Source organism: Vigna radiata, chromosome 6 (assembly GCF_000741045.1).
Source record: "Vigna radiata var. radiata cultivar VC1973A chromosome 6, Vradiata_ver6, whole genome shotgun sequence".
In the NCBI taxonomy this organism is placed as follows: Eukaryota; Viridiplantae; Streptophyta; class Magnoliopsida; order Fabales; family Fabaceae; genus Vigna; species Vigna radiata.
In genome coordinates this window covers 10,914,663-10,932,273 of record NC_028356.1, presented here as the reverse complement: position 1 = coordinate 10,932,273, position 17,611 = coordinate 10,914,663, and the positions used below count along the sequence as shown (strand labels likewise).

Here is a 17,611-nt window from a genome sequence, read left to right as displayed (position 1 = left end):
AAACACTACTTGGAAAAAATTTTAAAACATTATTTAAATCACTTTTCTTTCTAGTGTTTTCTTGTGTCTCATAAAAAATATATAAAAAATCAATTCTAAATGTTATTCCATAATTAATATTTATTTCATTGATAATTTTATTTTGATCACTTCAAATTTTAAAAGAAATACTCAAATAAAATTTATTAATGATCATTACCCGATAGCAAATACATGCGGGTGATATATCATTACATATACGTGTCCTTGTTAGCAAGGTAACACTAGTGCAAAGACGCTGTTTAACATCACCCATCAGACGTTGAATTTGTGATAAACCGACGTCTATGATTTCATTCTTTATGCAAATCACACACACTTTAGTGTAGTTAAATGTAGTTAAGGTAACTTATTTCATGTCCTCAACAAAGTTTAATGCAATAACTTTTTCAATTTCTCACGGTTTAAATCTTAATAGTAGAGATGACAAAAAAATAGAGATCAATAGACCAACTCATCAGTCCGACCGAAAAAGATGGACTGGAATGGAACAACATTTTCAATCTGAGAATTTTAATCAATTTGATCAGACAAACCTACAACTTGACAGATCAGGTTATAAATTTAACCCATTTTCAATTGATGGGTCAGTCCGACCCAACCTATTATTTTGATCGAGCTGGTGGATCGAACTTAAATAGACTGAATTGACCCATTTTGTCATCCTTACTTATTAGTCATAATATATCATTTTGTGAACTCTAATATCCAACTTAACAAAAACACAAACCAAACAAAAATATATTTATAAATGCCATTTATAGTCTAAGTCAATCATCATTCATTAAATTTACATTTTATACTACAAAATCTAAATCCTAAATTTTAAATAAATATACATATATCAGTATTACCTCAAAACAAGTATTTAACCAAACGTAAGCTTTTGAAACGAAAGAGGTATCACTTGAGCAAAGCATCCTCACTTCAATCTTCTTTTCATGGAGAGAAAATCAACTATAAATCTCTCCCTTGCTCCAACATATAAACTAGTATTCGAGTAACAACATTCTTCTTATATGAGAAAAAAAATGATATGGTTTTTTTTCTCGCTTGAGCATTCGAAAGAGAGATTCTATTATAAAATTTATTAACTTTTGTAGAGTCTTAATTGAAAGCTAATACAATTATTTACATTTTTTTTATTAATAAATTCTTTTAAGTACAAAATCATACTTAAACGCCATTTCAGTAATTCTGCGCTTGGAAATATATAAGAAAATCTAAACGTCCAATTACATGCAACAAAACTATGTTTTATTGACTTAATATTTTTTTTCTCAGAGCACTACTATTGTTTCAATATTTTGTCTTGAACTAATCTAATTCAATATAAATTAAAACTCAGTCAAGAAATTATTTTTTAACTCAACCTTATATTCAACATGATAACTCCTTATTCTAACTCTTTAATTATTTTATAAGATATAGCCATTAGTCATTAATTAACAGTAAATAAAAAGTATGGCAAAAAATAGTTAAAAAGTCTGTCGCTAAGCGCTATATAATGTATCAATATGAACAATAGGACCATGAAGGGAAGAATGGTAGTACATTTTACCTTTTCTTCTTAATTTTCGTATGACCTAAATGGAACAACTAATGAAATTCTAACAAACATCGGTGTTTCTCCATTTTGATCTTGTTCATTATAAACTCATAAAGACTATATGTTGCTCCTTTATTCTCACTGCGTGTTTTTTTCATCGAAATGAGTGAAAGAGAGTGTTGGTGAATGGTGTAGAAACTAGAGCATGTTGTATGAGATAGTGGAAGCATTTTCAAGAGAAATGAGAAAGGGGTGGTTTTATTAGAAGATAGTGGTAATTGTTGTTCTGGAGATATGAAGAAAAGTGGTTCATGTCCATTATTTAACCAAGACCTATGACTATTGAATCGTTCACGTTTTGACTTAGTCACTCTAAGCCGTAAAATTCAAGAAACGTTGTCATAAAAAGAATTGAAGAAGCAATACAAAAGGTGCACTTTCTAGTCCATTCTATTTCATGCTACTCAATGTAGGTAAAGCTAATTATGTACGACTGTTATGATATTTTATTTTGACTCAAACCAGTAAAAATCTTGACTAAAATCCAGTAAAGAATCTTGACGTAAATGAAATTAGAGTTTTTTCTTTAGATGGATAACAAAAACAAGACATCACAATTGATTGCGGATTCATGCTTGAGAAAGTATTTTATGCATGAGACTCTAATTCTAATTGATAAAAAAATAAAAATACTTTGTAATTTCAAGGATTAGGAGAAAAGAAATTGTAAGATTTAAGATACCACGATTGGTTTTTGAGAATATCTCCGTATGCATATTCAGCTCTTTTCTGTGTTTTCAAATGCCCAATCTTCCCTCGCATCAAATTGACCTTAATGATCTACCCAGATTGCCCCGATAGTTTATGTTAAAAAAATAACGTAACCACACAAATAATTTTATTTTTAATTTATTTTGAATTATTTTCATTAAACCTTAAAGGTACAAATACAACCTTAAACCTATCAACTTACTTAAAATCAAAATCATCTATATCTATTTTATCTCAATCAAAACCAAACCAAATATTACTAACCTCAAAATTAATAAAATAATAAATTTCTAAAATTTGAGTTTATCTTAACAGGACAGACAATGATCAACGAGGTAAAGGATCCATCCATGGCATTGCCATACAACGAATGATAATTTTCATCAGTTGATGAAAAAGACGTAATTTAGAGAGGAATCAACACTACAGATTTCTGCACTTCGCTGTTACTTTCATGGCAAGGAACACAGTGTCATAATTTTCGAAATTCAAAAAAGGTTACGCAGTTCTTCAAACTTCGTATATGTATATACACAGCTTACACATCACATAGCTCCCAAGAAAAGGCCATCAAATTTATGGCCAAGTAGGCACCAGGTATCATTCACGTTAAAGTTTGATACACTATCAGTGCTATCAATAAATCTCGTTAATAAAATAATAACAGGTACCATCGGTGAAGCTGACGAAAATTCGAAAACTAACAAACAAAAAGGAGACGTAAAATATCATAACAAAATATAGCATTAAAATTAAAATAACCAATACAAGAGGTTCTGCAAAAACAAAATGAACTCAACTTAGTTTAATGGAGTGTACTGACAAAATAACCGATTAAATCTTGCAAAACTACTATAATTCAATCTCTAACACTTAATGTAACAGACACAGACTTAAGCAGTAGCACTGTTCAGAAAAGCTCTTCCAGGTTGGCGGTTGGCCAATGGTCCATGGCATCCAAGAAGCTACAAGACCACAAAAAAGAAATTGATATGAGCATAAATGAGTACAATTAAAACAATTAAAGTATCTATTACACAACGAAAATATTTCATTCGGAAACGAGATTTTGTGCACTCCACGGTTAAATGTTGTACACATGCATATGACAGAATCTGTATAACAAGAATCAATTGCGCTACATAATTCGTTCACATTACCTTTGCATTAACACCATCTGGCACAATTCTGTTTTCTGACTTGAACTTGATATAATCAGAACGGCTAAACTTGGTGAAGCCCCTGAGCAAGAATTTCAAACAATAATAACCAAAATTAAACACAGAATAAAAATATGGCTGTGTAATAAAACAGAAAATTTATGCAGAAAATTATTCACTAATCTGCCAAAAGTGTAAATGTATACCATTTCCTGCTAACAATAATCTTTTGACGACCAGGGAATTTGAACTTGGCACGGCGAAGAGCCTCCTGTGCATGGTGGCTGTTGCTGTCCTTGCAGCGGACAGAAAGGAGGACCTGCCCGATAGCCACTCTAGCACAAGTACCCTGTGGCTTTCCAAAAGCACCTCTCATTCCAGTTTGGAGCCTATCAGCTCCAGCACATGAAAGCATCTTGTTGATCCTAAGAACATGGAATGGATGCACTCGGACCCTCAAGTGGAAAGCATCCTTTCCAGCAAACTTTGCCATGTACTTGTTGCAAGCAATGCGGGCAGCTTCCAATGCCTCACTCGACACATTTTCCTTCTCCCAACTTACCAGATGGACACAGAAAGGAAACTCATCCACACCTTTCTTCTTCATGCCAACATCATAAATTCTGATCTTGGGATCCGGAACACCACGACAGAAACGGGACTTGGGGTATGGCTTGTTTTTAATTTGCCTATAACACCTAGCAGGTCCTAAATCAAACACCATTTGTAATTACAATCACATCAATCACACATAAAATATGGAGCGGTTCATTTCAAAACAATATATTTTAATTGTAATTCCAAATAGTAAAGCATAAATGGTATTCAATATTAATACTAGAAAACTGACAACCAAGAATATGGCAGAATTTGGACAAGCTCACTCAATAATGAGATTGTAATTTTGAACAGAATAACATATATTCATGATGAATATCAAATAGATAAATTTGAGCATACCATCAAGCACAACACAAAAACAGTTTTTCAATGAATAATGTAAAATCATTAAAACAGTCATCTAGCTTTACATCAACAATAATCACATCAACACGAAAATAAATCGTACCTAGGAACTCATTTTCCGAAATCGAGATAAACTTAAATAATAGAGGAAATAGTTCGCGAGAATCGGAAGCACATACATTCAAAAAAAAAAAATACCTCCAGACAACAATAGATAAGGAAATGAACCAAACAATCAAAACTCAGCGAAGAGGATAAGGAGGATAGAACTTACTTCTCCCCATGGCTGCGTCTCTCTCTGCTCCACACGCGTTATGGCTGAGGCTATCTACGCAATCCCAAACCCTAGAAAAAAAGTTGTTTATATAGAGCAGTTCCGTAGGGCTTTTGCCTGTTTATGAGTTGGGCTTTCTTTTCGGTCCAAATTGTTCTATCGGGTTTTGTAAACTGATAAATTCTTTTCTTTTAACGCAAAAACATTTTATTATTTTTTAATGAAAGAAAGCATTTTATTTTATTTACTAAATTTAAAAGATGAAGCATTCCAGATTTAGGAAGTCTAAAACTAAAAAAAGTGAGTGTTAAACAGGATAGGAAATTTTTGTTTTCTTTTACATTCACTTAATTTGACTTAAGTAGTTGAGATTAGTTAATTTGAATCGGTGCAATAATTGTGTTTTTTTATTCTTTTGAAAAAGTAAAATTCATGTATTTTTTTATTTTTTTAACCTACTTTTGAATTAAGCAATGGAAATAAAGGAGTGGAAAAGAAAAGAAATAAAGAGAAATAAAATGAAAATAGTTCAATTGGTTGAAGTAAGGAAAAAATGATGAAAAGTTTACCGTGATTTGATTTATTCGACAGCTTACGAAAATTTAATTGATATATTTAAAAAAAAAATCAAAGGAGTTAAATATGTTTTTAATTTTTTAATTATAAGTATTTTTCGATTTAGTCCCTCTTTCAAATTTTATTTTATTTTTATTTTCCTCTTTAATGAAATTGTAATTTTTAGTCTTTTATGATCAACGACGTTAATTTTTTTCTGACGTGGTTAACGATTCTAATTTTATTTCTGACTATAATTAAAATTAAAAGAAAAAAAATTAAATTGTAGAGTCAAAATTGGAATCCTTTTTCTTCTTCGTTCATGGATGGGGCACTCTTTTCTTTTCCACCTTTAACCAGCCATGGCCACTGGAACCTGATCGAGTTCTCAGCGAGTTTTCTCTACCATTGCCTATTAAGGGTTAAATATGTTTTTAGTCCTTCAATTATAAGCGTTTTTGCATTTAGTCCCTCTTCCAAAGTTTGCTTCATTTTCATCATTCTCCTCAATGAAACTGTAAGTTTTAGTCCTCTATGATCAACGAAGACATTTTTTTTCGGACGTGGCTAACGATTCTAATTTTATTTCTGACTATAATTAAAATCAAAAGAAAAAACATCAAATTGTAGGGTTAAAACTAGAATCCTTTTTCTTCTTCGTTCATGGATGGGGCACTCTTTTCTTTTCCACCTTCAACCAGCCATGGCCATCGAAACTTTATCAAGTTCTCGGCGAGTTTTCTCTACCATTGTCGAAGAAAATTTAGTTGGTCATAGCAATAGTGAGTCTACTAGTTCATCTTACTATTCTTCCTCTTCTGCTTCCCCGAATCGCTCTCATTACATTAGTTTCTCTCCTCCTGTGAGCATAAGCCAGAGAAGATCACAACCCAAGTCGCCTGAACAAACCGTAGCACACCATTCTTTGTGACACCCGGGCACTGACGAGGGCGGGGAGTGATCGCCGGTGTTAGAGGCACGGACAAGGAGCGGCTCCTGGCAGGCTTCCAGTGGAAGGGGCACATGGACGAATCGAACATACACCGGAATGAGAGGGATCCAGAGACTGTATAGGTATAGGACCATACGGTTGAAGGATAACTTAAAGGAATTGATTTGGCTACTTATATCACCAAAATGCATTTGTTTTTCGGTAGCCTAACCCATAAGAACTCCATGGTTAAGCGTGCTTAGCCTGGAGAAATTCTGGGATAGCACACTGGAAAGCTTCGTGGTGATGTGTGGGGGCAGTAAACAGTCTCTGTAAGTAGTGGGAGATGGTAGTGCCTTCTCCCGTGACATTGGTGGGTCAACAAGTTTCGAGGTCGCCTGCACTGACGCCTCCTTCCAGACCTTTTGTGTTGCAAACCCCAAATACAATAGTTTCTCCGGTGGAGTTGCCACTTGTTAGTTCCCAGAATTTCAAGGAGACCTTTGTAGTCATCTAAACCTATGTTGAAGCCTTTGCATTGGGACAAAGTGAGGGCAAGCTCTGATCGTGAAATGGTGTGGGATTAGTTGAACGAGGAGATGATCGAGACTTTGTTTATAGTGAATACACCAAACCCTAAACCTAAGGACACAACTCCTCGCTCAGTTCTTGCCCCGCAAAATCAAGACGATAGGTGTTGGCCATGACTGATTGAAGGTGAAAAAGAAAAAAAGTGCTCTTAGAAGATGAACCCATGAACGAAGAAGGATTTCAGTTTTGACCATATGTTTTCTTTTTAATTTTAATTCTAGTCAGAAACAAAATTAGAATTGTTAGCCACGTCAGAAAAAATTAATGCCATTGATCATCAAGGACTAAAAATTACAGTTTCATTAAAGAAAAGGGTGAAAATGAAGGAAACTTTTGAAGAGGGACTAAACCCAAAAACCTTGATAGTTGAAGGACTAAAAACATATTTAATCTTTATATTAAAAATGAAAGTAGAATCAATGTTAAGAAATGTTTTAGTATGTATCATTGTTCTTACAGGGTTAATGGTCTCTCTTATTACAAGTCAAGCATTCACAAATAAAGATTACTTATATCTTTAATGTAATTTTGTAAAATAACATAATGCAACGCTTTAAGTTTTGAAAACCTAAATTGAAGTTAAAATTAAACAAAAATTAAAGTGAGCAAAAAATATTATAACATGTTGTTGATGATCATGGTTGATTTGTTATGTCTTTAGACTAGTAGAAAAATCTTAAGGACAGACAACCGAATAGGTTGGAAAGACCTTAATGCCAAATAATCGAATAGGTTGGAAAGGTTGCTAAGATATGCGGATAGACCAGACAATGAGGTGGAGCATATGAAGAACTTGGCAAGACAACCGAGTAGAGTGGTGAACTCGGCAAAATTACCGAGTAGTGCGAGGAACTCGGCAAGACAACCGATTAGTGCACTAAAATCAACAGAACAATTGAGCAACGTGGATAGGCCGACCTAATAACTGAATAGTCTGAGGAGATGCTTGGACTGCTTGCATAATTTAGAGGAGCATGTAGAGAGCTCAAAGGATAGTGTAGAGAGCTTGGTGGAGCCTAAGCTAAGATCATTGAGTAAAGAAATTGGAAAGTTATGGCAAACATGCTCGAATTTCTGGATTGGAAGATGAAGGTCAAAGAGGAATTTAGCGAGCAAATGAATAACTCAAATAGCTTAGTAGAACATGTAAAGAGCTCGGTAGAGTATGTTGATAGCTTGGTGAGGAGATCGAGGAGCTCGGTTTGTTGATGTGAAATGGGTGTCGTCTGCTATTTCAAAAAAAGAACTATATATTGGTAAATACTCAGGTACGAGAAGCTCGAAAACTAAAAGTAAAAGATCGCAAACCGAAAGTATTAACAAATTCATTTTTATATAATCATTAAGTACAATTGCTAGAGTTTCCTATTTTTTGGTAGACAATGAAATTTGAATTGGTGGACCAATATGTATAGCCCATGGAAATGCTTGGATAGCCTTAACATGAATAAAAGAAAATGAAAATAAATGTACATAGGGTCAACATAATCCTAACATGTCACATATGTCAAATTCCCAATATTAGGCCCTTGAGTTTGCACCAATATGTAGACTTATTCATTCATGATTTATGTTTTTCAATTGTCAACATCTCTCTTTCAGCAATTTCACATTGTATTTGAGTCCCACGTGACAATTTTTTAGTCAACATATTTTGGGTACTTAATGGATCTATAACTTTGTTTAAGACAAATGTAAATTTGTTAAATTGGACCACTAGAACATTCATCATATGAGTTTTCCTTTTAGTTGCTTATGTGAAGTGGTGTCATTATATGGGATATATTAAGAAGGGTAAGTACTATATGAATGCATCAAGTGTCATAATAAATGGCTACTCCACTAGGCTTTCTTCAACCTTGTCATTGAGTTCAACCCTTAAACTTTGATTAGTCATGGTTCTATAAACTTCACGGATCTCCCCAACCATATGTTTGGTTGTAAGATTGACATTCCTCAATTTCTTTGGTTAATTATAATTTTGAAACCCTTTACTTAGTTATGAATGGTTTTGTCTACAAGTAAAAACACCAAGTTTATGTATATAATATGCATGTTAATCCTATAAAAATTTCCTTAAATAATGTCTATATCTTAATCAAATTATCAAAAACTTATTTATTTGCTTCAAATTGTTTAGTGACATCATTTTAGAATAACCCACTTAACCACCAAATAAAGTTTGTGTATGTTTGCATCATCCAACTACTACCAATTTGATTACCCTTCCTTGCCTATCAACCATAACAATCAATATGCTTATATCCATATCATTCATTCATTTAGTGAGCTTGAATATGTCAGTGCAAAAAATCATGTAAGTTAAGGAGGTTATTTTGTATATTGTAATGGTTTTAACCGTCGTTATTTACGTTAATGGCGGGTTCAAAAATCACCATAATTTGCATCACCATAAAGCATAATGTCATGGTTTCAAGTGGACCGCCACACAAAATGCCATATTTTGCAATGCATAATGTATTGCTTTTTTCGTCATAATTTTTTTAACAAAAAACAAATTTAATGTAAATAGTGACAGTTTGAATTGCGATCATTCACATTATATTATATTGTTTTTAACCTTTGTAATTCAACTTTTATATAATTTATAATCCCCCAACATTTACACTTTCTTAATTAGTTTCGCAATTTAATAAAAAAACATAAAAAATTATAACACTACAAAAAAACAAAAGAAAATTAACCATAACTTATAATTTCATTGGTAAGTTCCAAATTGTATGGTACATTTGTTTGTAGTTACAATGCAAATTGATAGCTTTGATTCTATATCTAAATTTCCAAAAAAAAAAGACACATGATTAATCTATCATGTTTTCTTCACTTGATCCTTTTATATCATTTGGAGATGGAGATGACACACAACTTCAAACTACATCATGCTTTGAGTGGAACTTTGACTTATATTAACTTTACTTACAACATTTTACGATGGTAGAAATACAACTTGATTAAGGGCTAAAGTGAGACTAGGTCCCAACTTTGTCTCCATCTTTGTTGTTACATCCTACAAAATTCAAGATTTTAACCATGAGATATAGAAAAGGAAAAATGCATATGTGGAAAGCTTCCAATGTAACCCATTCCTGATTTTGAAGTGTTTGTAGGGAATGGAAATGCTTTAGGAGTTGAAGGATTTGTTAAAGAACTAAAAATAAAGATTCAAATCATACCTTGAAAATATTTATGTACTTGCTTTTAACTTTAGGTGTTGACTTGGTTTTGGAGTTGCTTGGTTATTAACACTAAGGCCATAAGTTGCAAATTTAGTAAGTTGACTTTAAAGTTTTAAATGGTAATCAATTCATCATAACCTATATGGTGAGCAAAGTAAATCACTAACGAAAGCCCGATTTCATCAATCGTTTAAAATACACCAGGCAATTCAAATCTCAGAGCAATAGAACTACTTGCATAAGCTTTTGGTTTATGATTTAACCATTGAACAAAAGCATAATAAGAAGAATATTGTTACATATTTCACCTCAAGATTGTTTCATATGGTATTATCTAAACCTCAAATACAAATGATACTCTTACTCAAAGAAACATTGTTAAGAAATTTGGAATTAAAAAGGATTTTGAAGGCACACAAAAGCTGTAATCACAATTTGAAGTCAATAGGGAGGTGTTTGAATTGACTATTTTTTTTCTTTAAAAATAAATTGTTTATTTTGAAATATGTAAAAATTCTTCTTAAATCAGATTGACCATGAGATTTAACAACGTACCATTTCTGGACCATGCATTTTAACTGATTAAATTGTGAAATCAACAAATTAAAATTCTAACAGTAGATTTTACAGAAATACCACTTAACAACCAAATTCCAAAATTTGATTAATTTGGTAACCAAGATCAATCACAAATGTACTGATTTATAAATCTAGTATGCAATCATACAAAGATTATTATTAAAGATCAAACAAATTAGTTTTCTTGATAAAAAAACAACTTAAAACAACAAAGTATAAAAACTAAGCCAATGCACATGAAATTTTTATACTAATTCACTCCAATGGAACTACATTTAGTTAGTCAAGACATCCTCAGGTTAACCTTTCACTAACTCAAGAAATTACAATATCCTTACAATTGAATTCTTGAAAAGGAAAAACACACAGTACAAGTTCCTTGAGTCACACATGAAATTTTTATACGAGTTCACTCCATCAGAGCTACATCTAGTTAGTCAAGACAACATGAGCTTGACCTTTCACTAAATCAAGCAATTACAGTATCCTTACCTTGAATTCTTAAAAAAGAAAAACACATAATACAAGTTCTTTGAATCATACACAAAACAACAAATGTACAATAAGAATCCCTCTTGGAGACTTGGACTGACACCAGGAACAACACATAAACACATGCAAATATACTAAAAGGATCAAATCTCAAGATTAACTCTCCTTAGTTAAGCAAGAACCTTTTGAACACCTCGTTAACTAGGAGCAATCATAACTCCAACACCTATAGGATTAATCACGAACAATAACAACACAATCTTCCTTTAAGAGAATGACTTTTTCTAGTTTTTATAATTGATTTCATGTTTTTTGAAATCTATTTTCATCTTTCAAAAAAGAAAAACTATAAGTATATCAACTGACATATTAAACCAATTGAAAGTAATTATCAATCGATTGATTTGACTTACTTAAGTGAAATAAGTTGATTGATTGTTATTGAGTCGATTTAATATATGTTATTTACATAATTATATACAAAAGCTATTTAACCTATTAAACACCACTTTAATAGATTAAATAACTCCAAGTTACACACTAAGACTTCTTATCTAAGTTAGATTTGCACATTGACTTCTAATTTTTATCAATCTTCAAGCTTCATTAAAATAAAAAATAATTTAAAAAGATTAATTTTTTATATTATATTTCTTAAAAAATGTAAATATATAATAATATGTTAATTTAAATCATTAATTACAAAGTTCTAATTATTAGTTATAATGAAATATATAAATGTAATAATTATTTTAATTTATTTAATTAAAAATATTCACTAACTAATTAAAATTTAAAAGATATTTTATATGGTTAATTATATTTTTAATATTTATTTATATATTTATATAAACAAATTTTAAAAATAAAATATTAAAAAATAAATATTATTTTTTAAAATTAAAAAATATTTAAAAAATTAAAATAAAAAAGTAACAAACCAGCCCGTCCAGATACAACTTGTGCAGGATTGATTATCATTAGTGACAGTTTTTGTCTGAGAAACAAGTTGATTTATTTTTGATGGACCACCTGTACGATCACTCCTAAAAAAATTGATCAAGTATTATTTTTTAAAACTATTATATAGTTTTTGTAAAACATTTTTGGAAACATTTTTCATCGTTACAATGTTTGGATATTAAACATAAATCTTATTTTAAGAAAATAAATAAATACGTTTTAGCAAGGAATTCAAGAAGGTTCATGTGATATCTTAAAAACAATCGTTCTGACAAGAGTCCAAAGCAATAAAATTGAATTCCATTCATTTTATGATAAAGTATATATATATATATATATATAAACATTATGGAAATGAAAATTTGAGTCCATTTATAAATCCGTCACCGCTAGATACTCGAAAGGAGTCGAATTTGTGAAGAGTGTTTGAGTCGAATCGGAAAGGGAAAGATGAAAATCCAACACATACCATGTCTCGAAGACAATTATTCTTATCTGTGTGAATCTAATCTAACATTCATCCATTCATTTCTCTTCTCTCTTAGATTTTGCTGAACCAATCTGAGTGGCGCAGGATCGTCGATGAGACCACGAAGGAAGCCGCGGCGGTGGACCCAGTCGAGCCGGAGAAGATTCTCGAAGCTGCCAACTCGCATGGTGTCACTCTCAAACTCGTCCTCACCACCCACCATCACTGGTATGGTGTACTGAGATGTTTTTATCTTTTTCTGACATGTTCCCTATGATGTTTTGTTTTAATGTTTATTATTGTGTGACAGGGATCATGCTGGTGGAAACGAGAAGATAAAACAACTGGTGCCTGGAATCAAGGTCTATGGTGGTTCCATCGATAACGTGAAGGGTTGCACCGACAAGGTTGAAAACGGTGATAAGGTCTCCCTTGGAGCTGATGTCACTATATTGGCCCTTCATACACCTTGGTATGCCATGCTGTGTTATGTTATGTATTGCTAACTCAACTTTTCAAGTTTTTCCATCTGTGCACTACACTATAAAGTGTGGGTTGGAATTGTAACTGTTGGGTCATGTTTGAATGAGTTTATCAGAAAATAAAATAAACAGGTGAAATGATTTAAGATTCTCAAACAAATTTAAAATAGTTTATGTACAATCTAACTTTTGAAAGTGTTCTCTTATTTCATTTAACCAGATTCCAATTTTAACCTTTTCAAGTGAAATGAAATTAGTCTGTTTGAACACAACTTAGAAGTGCTTTGGAGATCTTTCATACCGGAAATTTGAAGTTTATTTTTGGAGAAAGTCTCAAAAGCACACTCATAGAGTTTCCATCCAAAACGTTCTAACTTGAACCGAAACAGGTTTTAACAAGTCATGAACTTGTTTATTAGTTGTTAGTACCAAGTATAGTGTTTGAATACCAATAATTGTTAGCTGTTCAGGATGAATACTCTAGTCTTTCACACCCACAGCTATAACTTTTTGTAATGTTCTAGCCAGAAAAGTCTGCATAGAAGAATCAGTTTTGTAATGCGTGCTGAACTTTTGCCAATTATTCCCATCCCCTGTTAGAGGGCTATAATTCTGCTTATCTGATGATTGAACAAATGATGTGCCAAATTGGGTGAAAATATACCAAGAAGGCATTGCCATACCTCATTGGCCTTCTTATTTTATTTTTTTGTTAATTTTTTATTGCTGCATTATCAGTTGTTGATATTTGTCATTCTTTTGGTATTTCTTGATGTTTGCTGTAGTAATGATTCTCCCTTTTTCTAGTCATATTTACCTCTCTTGTTAACCTAGGCTATATTTGTAATTTGCTCAGTCACACAAAAGGCCACATAAGTTACTATGTTACTGGCAAAGAGGACGAGCATCCGGCTGTTTTTACTGGAGATACATTGGTAAGATAACTGATCAGTCTTTTCCATATCAGAAAAAAACTTAGTTATTTTGGAAAACATGTAATAAACTTGTTCTTAAAGCCGTCGCAAGTGCTTGAAGACAAGGTATGTGACTTTTATTTGGTTCTCTCTTTTAAAACTTTTATGTATATGAATTTTGAAGAGGCTCTTCTTTCAAATCTCTACATTTGCGTTTCTGGTTTACAGTTTATTGCTAGTTGTGGGAAATTTTTTGAGGGAACTGCTGAACAGATGTATCAGTCTCTCAATGTAACACTAGGTTCATTACCAAAGACAACTCGAGTATACTGTGGCCATGAGGTAAATCATACTGAAGTCACCATCTATACTGAAAAAAAAATATTATGGGGAGTGTCAATTTTGTTTATCTATATAGGTAGTGTCAATAATGATCGATCTTCTTATAATTTAAATGAGGAATGGAATTGATCCAGAAGACTTCTTAAACAGTCAGTTCACTCATGATTTTATATGGTAAATACTTCTAATTTGGTTAGTGGAGAAAGGGGGTTGGGGGATGATGCAAACATTTAAAAAGTATTAAATAATCCAGACTAATCTTCTTGGTCCAGTTCACACACGTTAATGTTATGTAAAAACTGTGTATTATGGGAAATGTACACCAATTTTTGCGGCATATAGTAGTCAACCTGATATGAATATAATGGAGTAAGAGGTTCAAACGAATTGATACTCAATTATTGTAAAACTTTTGTGCTAAAATTAGGTCATTAGGTATTCATGAATACTGTTTCCTAACCTTTTGTTATGCTAGAGTCTGTGTTTGTCGATCGAAATGTCTAGATTGATAAATCATATTTTGGTTAGGAGTTAGCATTCTGCCATAGTAACCCTTGACCAAGTAAATGAATACATCCTTCATTCTTTAGAACACAATTCTATGTTCTTTTCTGAAAAATAAAATATAATTGGTTTTTAAATGTATAATATTCAGCTACTCAGATGTAAAGTTATGATTTGGAATGAGTGAATTGCTTTAGATAATCCTAGTGACTGTTCATAAGAACTCGTTTGTTTGGAATTGGTCGTGCACTGTTTATCTTGCAAAACTTATGACTTACACTAAAAAATGCAACTTCGAGGCATAAGGTGAGGAGGGGGGAATTATAGATTGTTTTTCTTTTGGCATATAAAAGCCTAAATTCTTAGTGGCCTATTTCTTATATGCCGTTTCCACTTATAATCAGTAGTAAGAGTGTGAAGTTTTTTTCTCCAGTATTCAGTGAAGAACTTGCAATTTGCTCTGACACTTGAGCCAGACAATTCGAGGACACAACAGAAATTAACCTGGGCTCAGAATCAGAGACAAGCTGGTCAAGCAACAATTCCCTCAACCATTGACGATGAGTTGGAGACCAATCCCTTTATGAGGGTTGATCTACCTGAGATCCAGGTTTGACACCTCTCCACCCTCTCTTCAAAGTGGGAACCAAAACATAGTATTTCCTGTTGATTATAGGGTAGAATGAAATATAGAATCAGAAAAAGTTTCAGGAGTTTATTGGTGCTTTTCACAATCAAACCGAAATTCTAACATAGTTAGAAAAGCTGTTATTTGTGCAGGTTTTTTTTTTTTTTAAAATAATTCTTTGACACACCTAAATTTTTTAGATTCATTTTTTATATTATCTTTACTTACTTTTTACTTTCTTCTTTTTTGAAAAACTACAAAACTTTATTCTTTTTGGACCATTTTACCCTTGTGTTCTATGTCAAATGAATGTAAAAGTGTGTCATGGTATTATTTTTTTTTTTTCTTTGGGTAAAAAATACAGGGACTTACAAAAGTTGAACCTGAAGCTTTTCTTAAACTGAATTTTCAGGAGAGGGTGGGCTGTAAGTCACCTGTTGAAGCATTAGGAGAGATAAGGAAGCGGAAAGACAACTGGAGAGGCTAATGAAACTAGCATTCTCATTTGTTCATACTTCAATTTCCTGTTCTGTTTTAGCATATGAATAAGGCCTTTATGTAGATACTGTAACTGTTTGATTTGCTTGAAACTGAAATGAGAATCAAAGGCTTGTCAAGCTAGGGGCACGGATTCTGATTAGCACTGTCGCCTATATGCATATTATGTTGGTTAATCCAAATACTAAAATGGTCTATTTAGTTTATGTCATTTACTTGTGAACTTGAAATCAATTTTCTTCTCCTTTCCTTTTCTGTTTGTTTGCAATAATGGCATTTTATTTTATTTAAGGCTTAATTAGTGATTTAGTTTAGTTTATTGTAGTTCTTTTATTATTTTTGGGTTCAATTTAGTTTTTTAATCTTTTAAAAAGTTTAATTTAATCATTTTTGTTAAGTTGATTATAATATTGTTTTTTTTTTTTTACATATCACATGTCAATTGGTGAAATTGAATTTCTTTTTAAATTTTTAAATTTAAAAATAAAATATAAACGGTTGTGTATGAGGACATGATCTTGATTATGATAAAGATAATGCCGTGTTTGTGTTATTGGGACATGACACTTCTGGTTTTTTAATTTAGTTTTTTTATTTAAAATTTTAATTTAATTTAGTTTCTTTATTTTTAAAACAATTTAATTTTGTCCTTTCTAAGATCAAATTAATAATAAAAAAATAATAATAAAGCTTAATTATTAATTTGGTTTTAAATTAGAGAAAACAAAATTAAATTGTTTTAAAACTGAGGGATTAAATTGAATTAATTTTAAATAAAGAAATTAAATTAAAAATAACTATTGTGATAATAATAATAATAATACTTGGTACTGTAAAATTAAAAACTTTATCATAACATTGTGTTAATATCAATTTAATAAAAAATATTTTTAATTAAACTTTTTAAAAAATTTAAAACACTATTAAACCCAAAAATAAAATAAAATAAAAACAAAAACCAATCAAACAACAAATTTAAGTATTTATTTCACTTTTAAGTAAAATTTACTCGAACCACTTCTTAGATTAGATGATACATTTGATTTTATCTCTCGAAAATCTCCAAAAAATTTGTAAAGATAAAGAAAATAACAGCGCGATGCAGGCCATTTCTTTCTGCATTTCCAGTTTTTCTTCCTGCACTCCCACTAAATGTATTATATCCATTTTATCCTTCTTAAATATATAGTAAAATAGATAATAAAACGAGAAAAGTTGAACTTGATTTCAGATTGGATAATCTGAAATTTAATTCAGATTCAGAAATATATTCCTAATTGGTCAATTCAAAACTCAAACGTTATTTATTTCCAGATTAGCCGATTTAGAATGGATTCCATTAATCGCAAATATATTTCGAATTAATTAATTCAAGTGAAATTACTCTATTTGTCTTTATTTTTTATTCCTTCCCTTTTTCACTTCCTAAACAAAGACGAAAGGTTGGCATGAACATGTTTGGAATGAATTAAATTAAAGCATAAATAGTTTTTTTTTTTTTTTTTTTTTTTTTTTTTTTTTTTTTTTAAGCAACAGAGATGTTACTAATCCTTTGATACATTACAAAGTTAAAATACGTACAGTAATGTGTATATTGATAATTTTGTTCTATGTTTGGTTGAGAAGTTAGTAATTGTTACTTCATTACAATCTCAAATGGCTATACTGAATTTGGACCAATGTTAGTAATCATCATTGAGCAACATA

At 31.3% G+C, this 17,611-nt stretch overlaps 2 protein-coding genes across 2 annotated transcripts; one reads left to right on the top strand and one right to left on the bottom strand.

Annotated features, from left to right (window-relative positions):
- Positions 1–3,085: 3,085 nt before the first annotated feature.
- On the bottom strand, positions 3,086–4,905 carry LOC106763823 (60S ribosomal protein L10). Its single transcript, XM_014647979.2, has 4 exons — positions 4,760–4,905; positions 3,726–4,227; positions 3,520–3,601; positions 3,086–3,324 (listed from the first exon to the last, which is right to left on the bottom strand). The coding sequence occupies exons 1-4, from the start codon at positions 4,767–4,769 to the stop codon at positions 3,253–3,255; spliced, it is 666 nt and encodes a 221-aa protein (XP_014503465.1). The 5' UTR covers positions 4,770–4,905; the 3' UTR covers positions 3,086–3,252.
- Positions 4,906–12,403: 7,498 nt separating this feature from the next.
- On the top strand, positions 12,404–16,153 carry LOC106763907 (hydroxyacylglutathione hydrolase cytoplasmic). The gene is made up of 7 exons (XM_014648081.2): positions 12,404–12,564; positions 12,642–12,764; positions 12,847–13,008; positions 13,875–13,953; positions 14,161–14,274; positions 15,212–15,388; positions 15,819–16,153. Exons 1-7 carry the CDS (start codon positions 12,518–12,520, stop codon positions 15,891–15,893), a joined length of 777 nt encoding a protein of 258 aa, XP_014503567.1. The 5' UTR covers positions 12,404–12,517; the 3' UTR covers positions 15,894–16,153.
- The last annotated feature ends 1,458 nt before the right edge of the window (positions 16,154–17,611 follow it).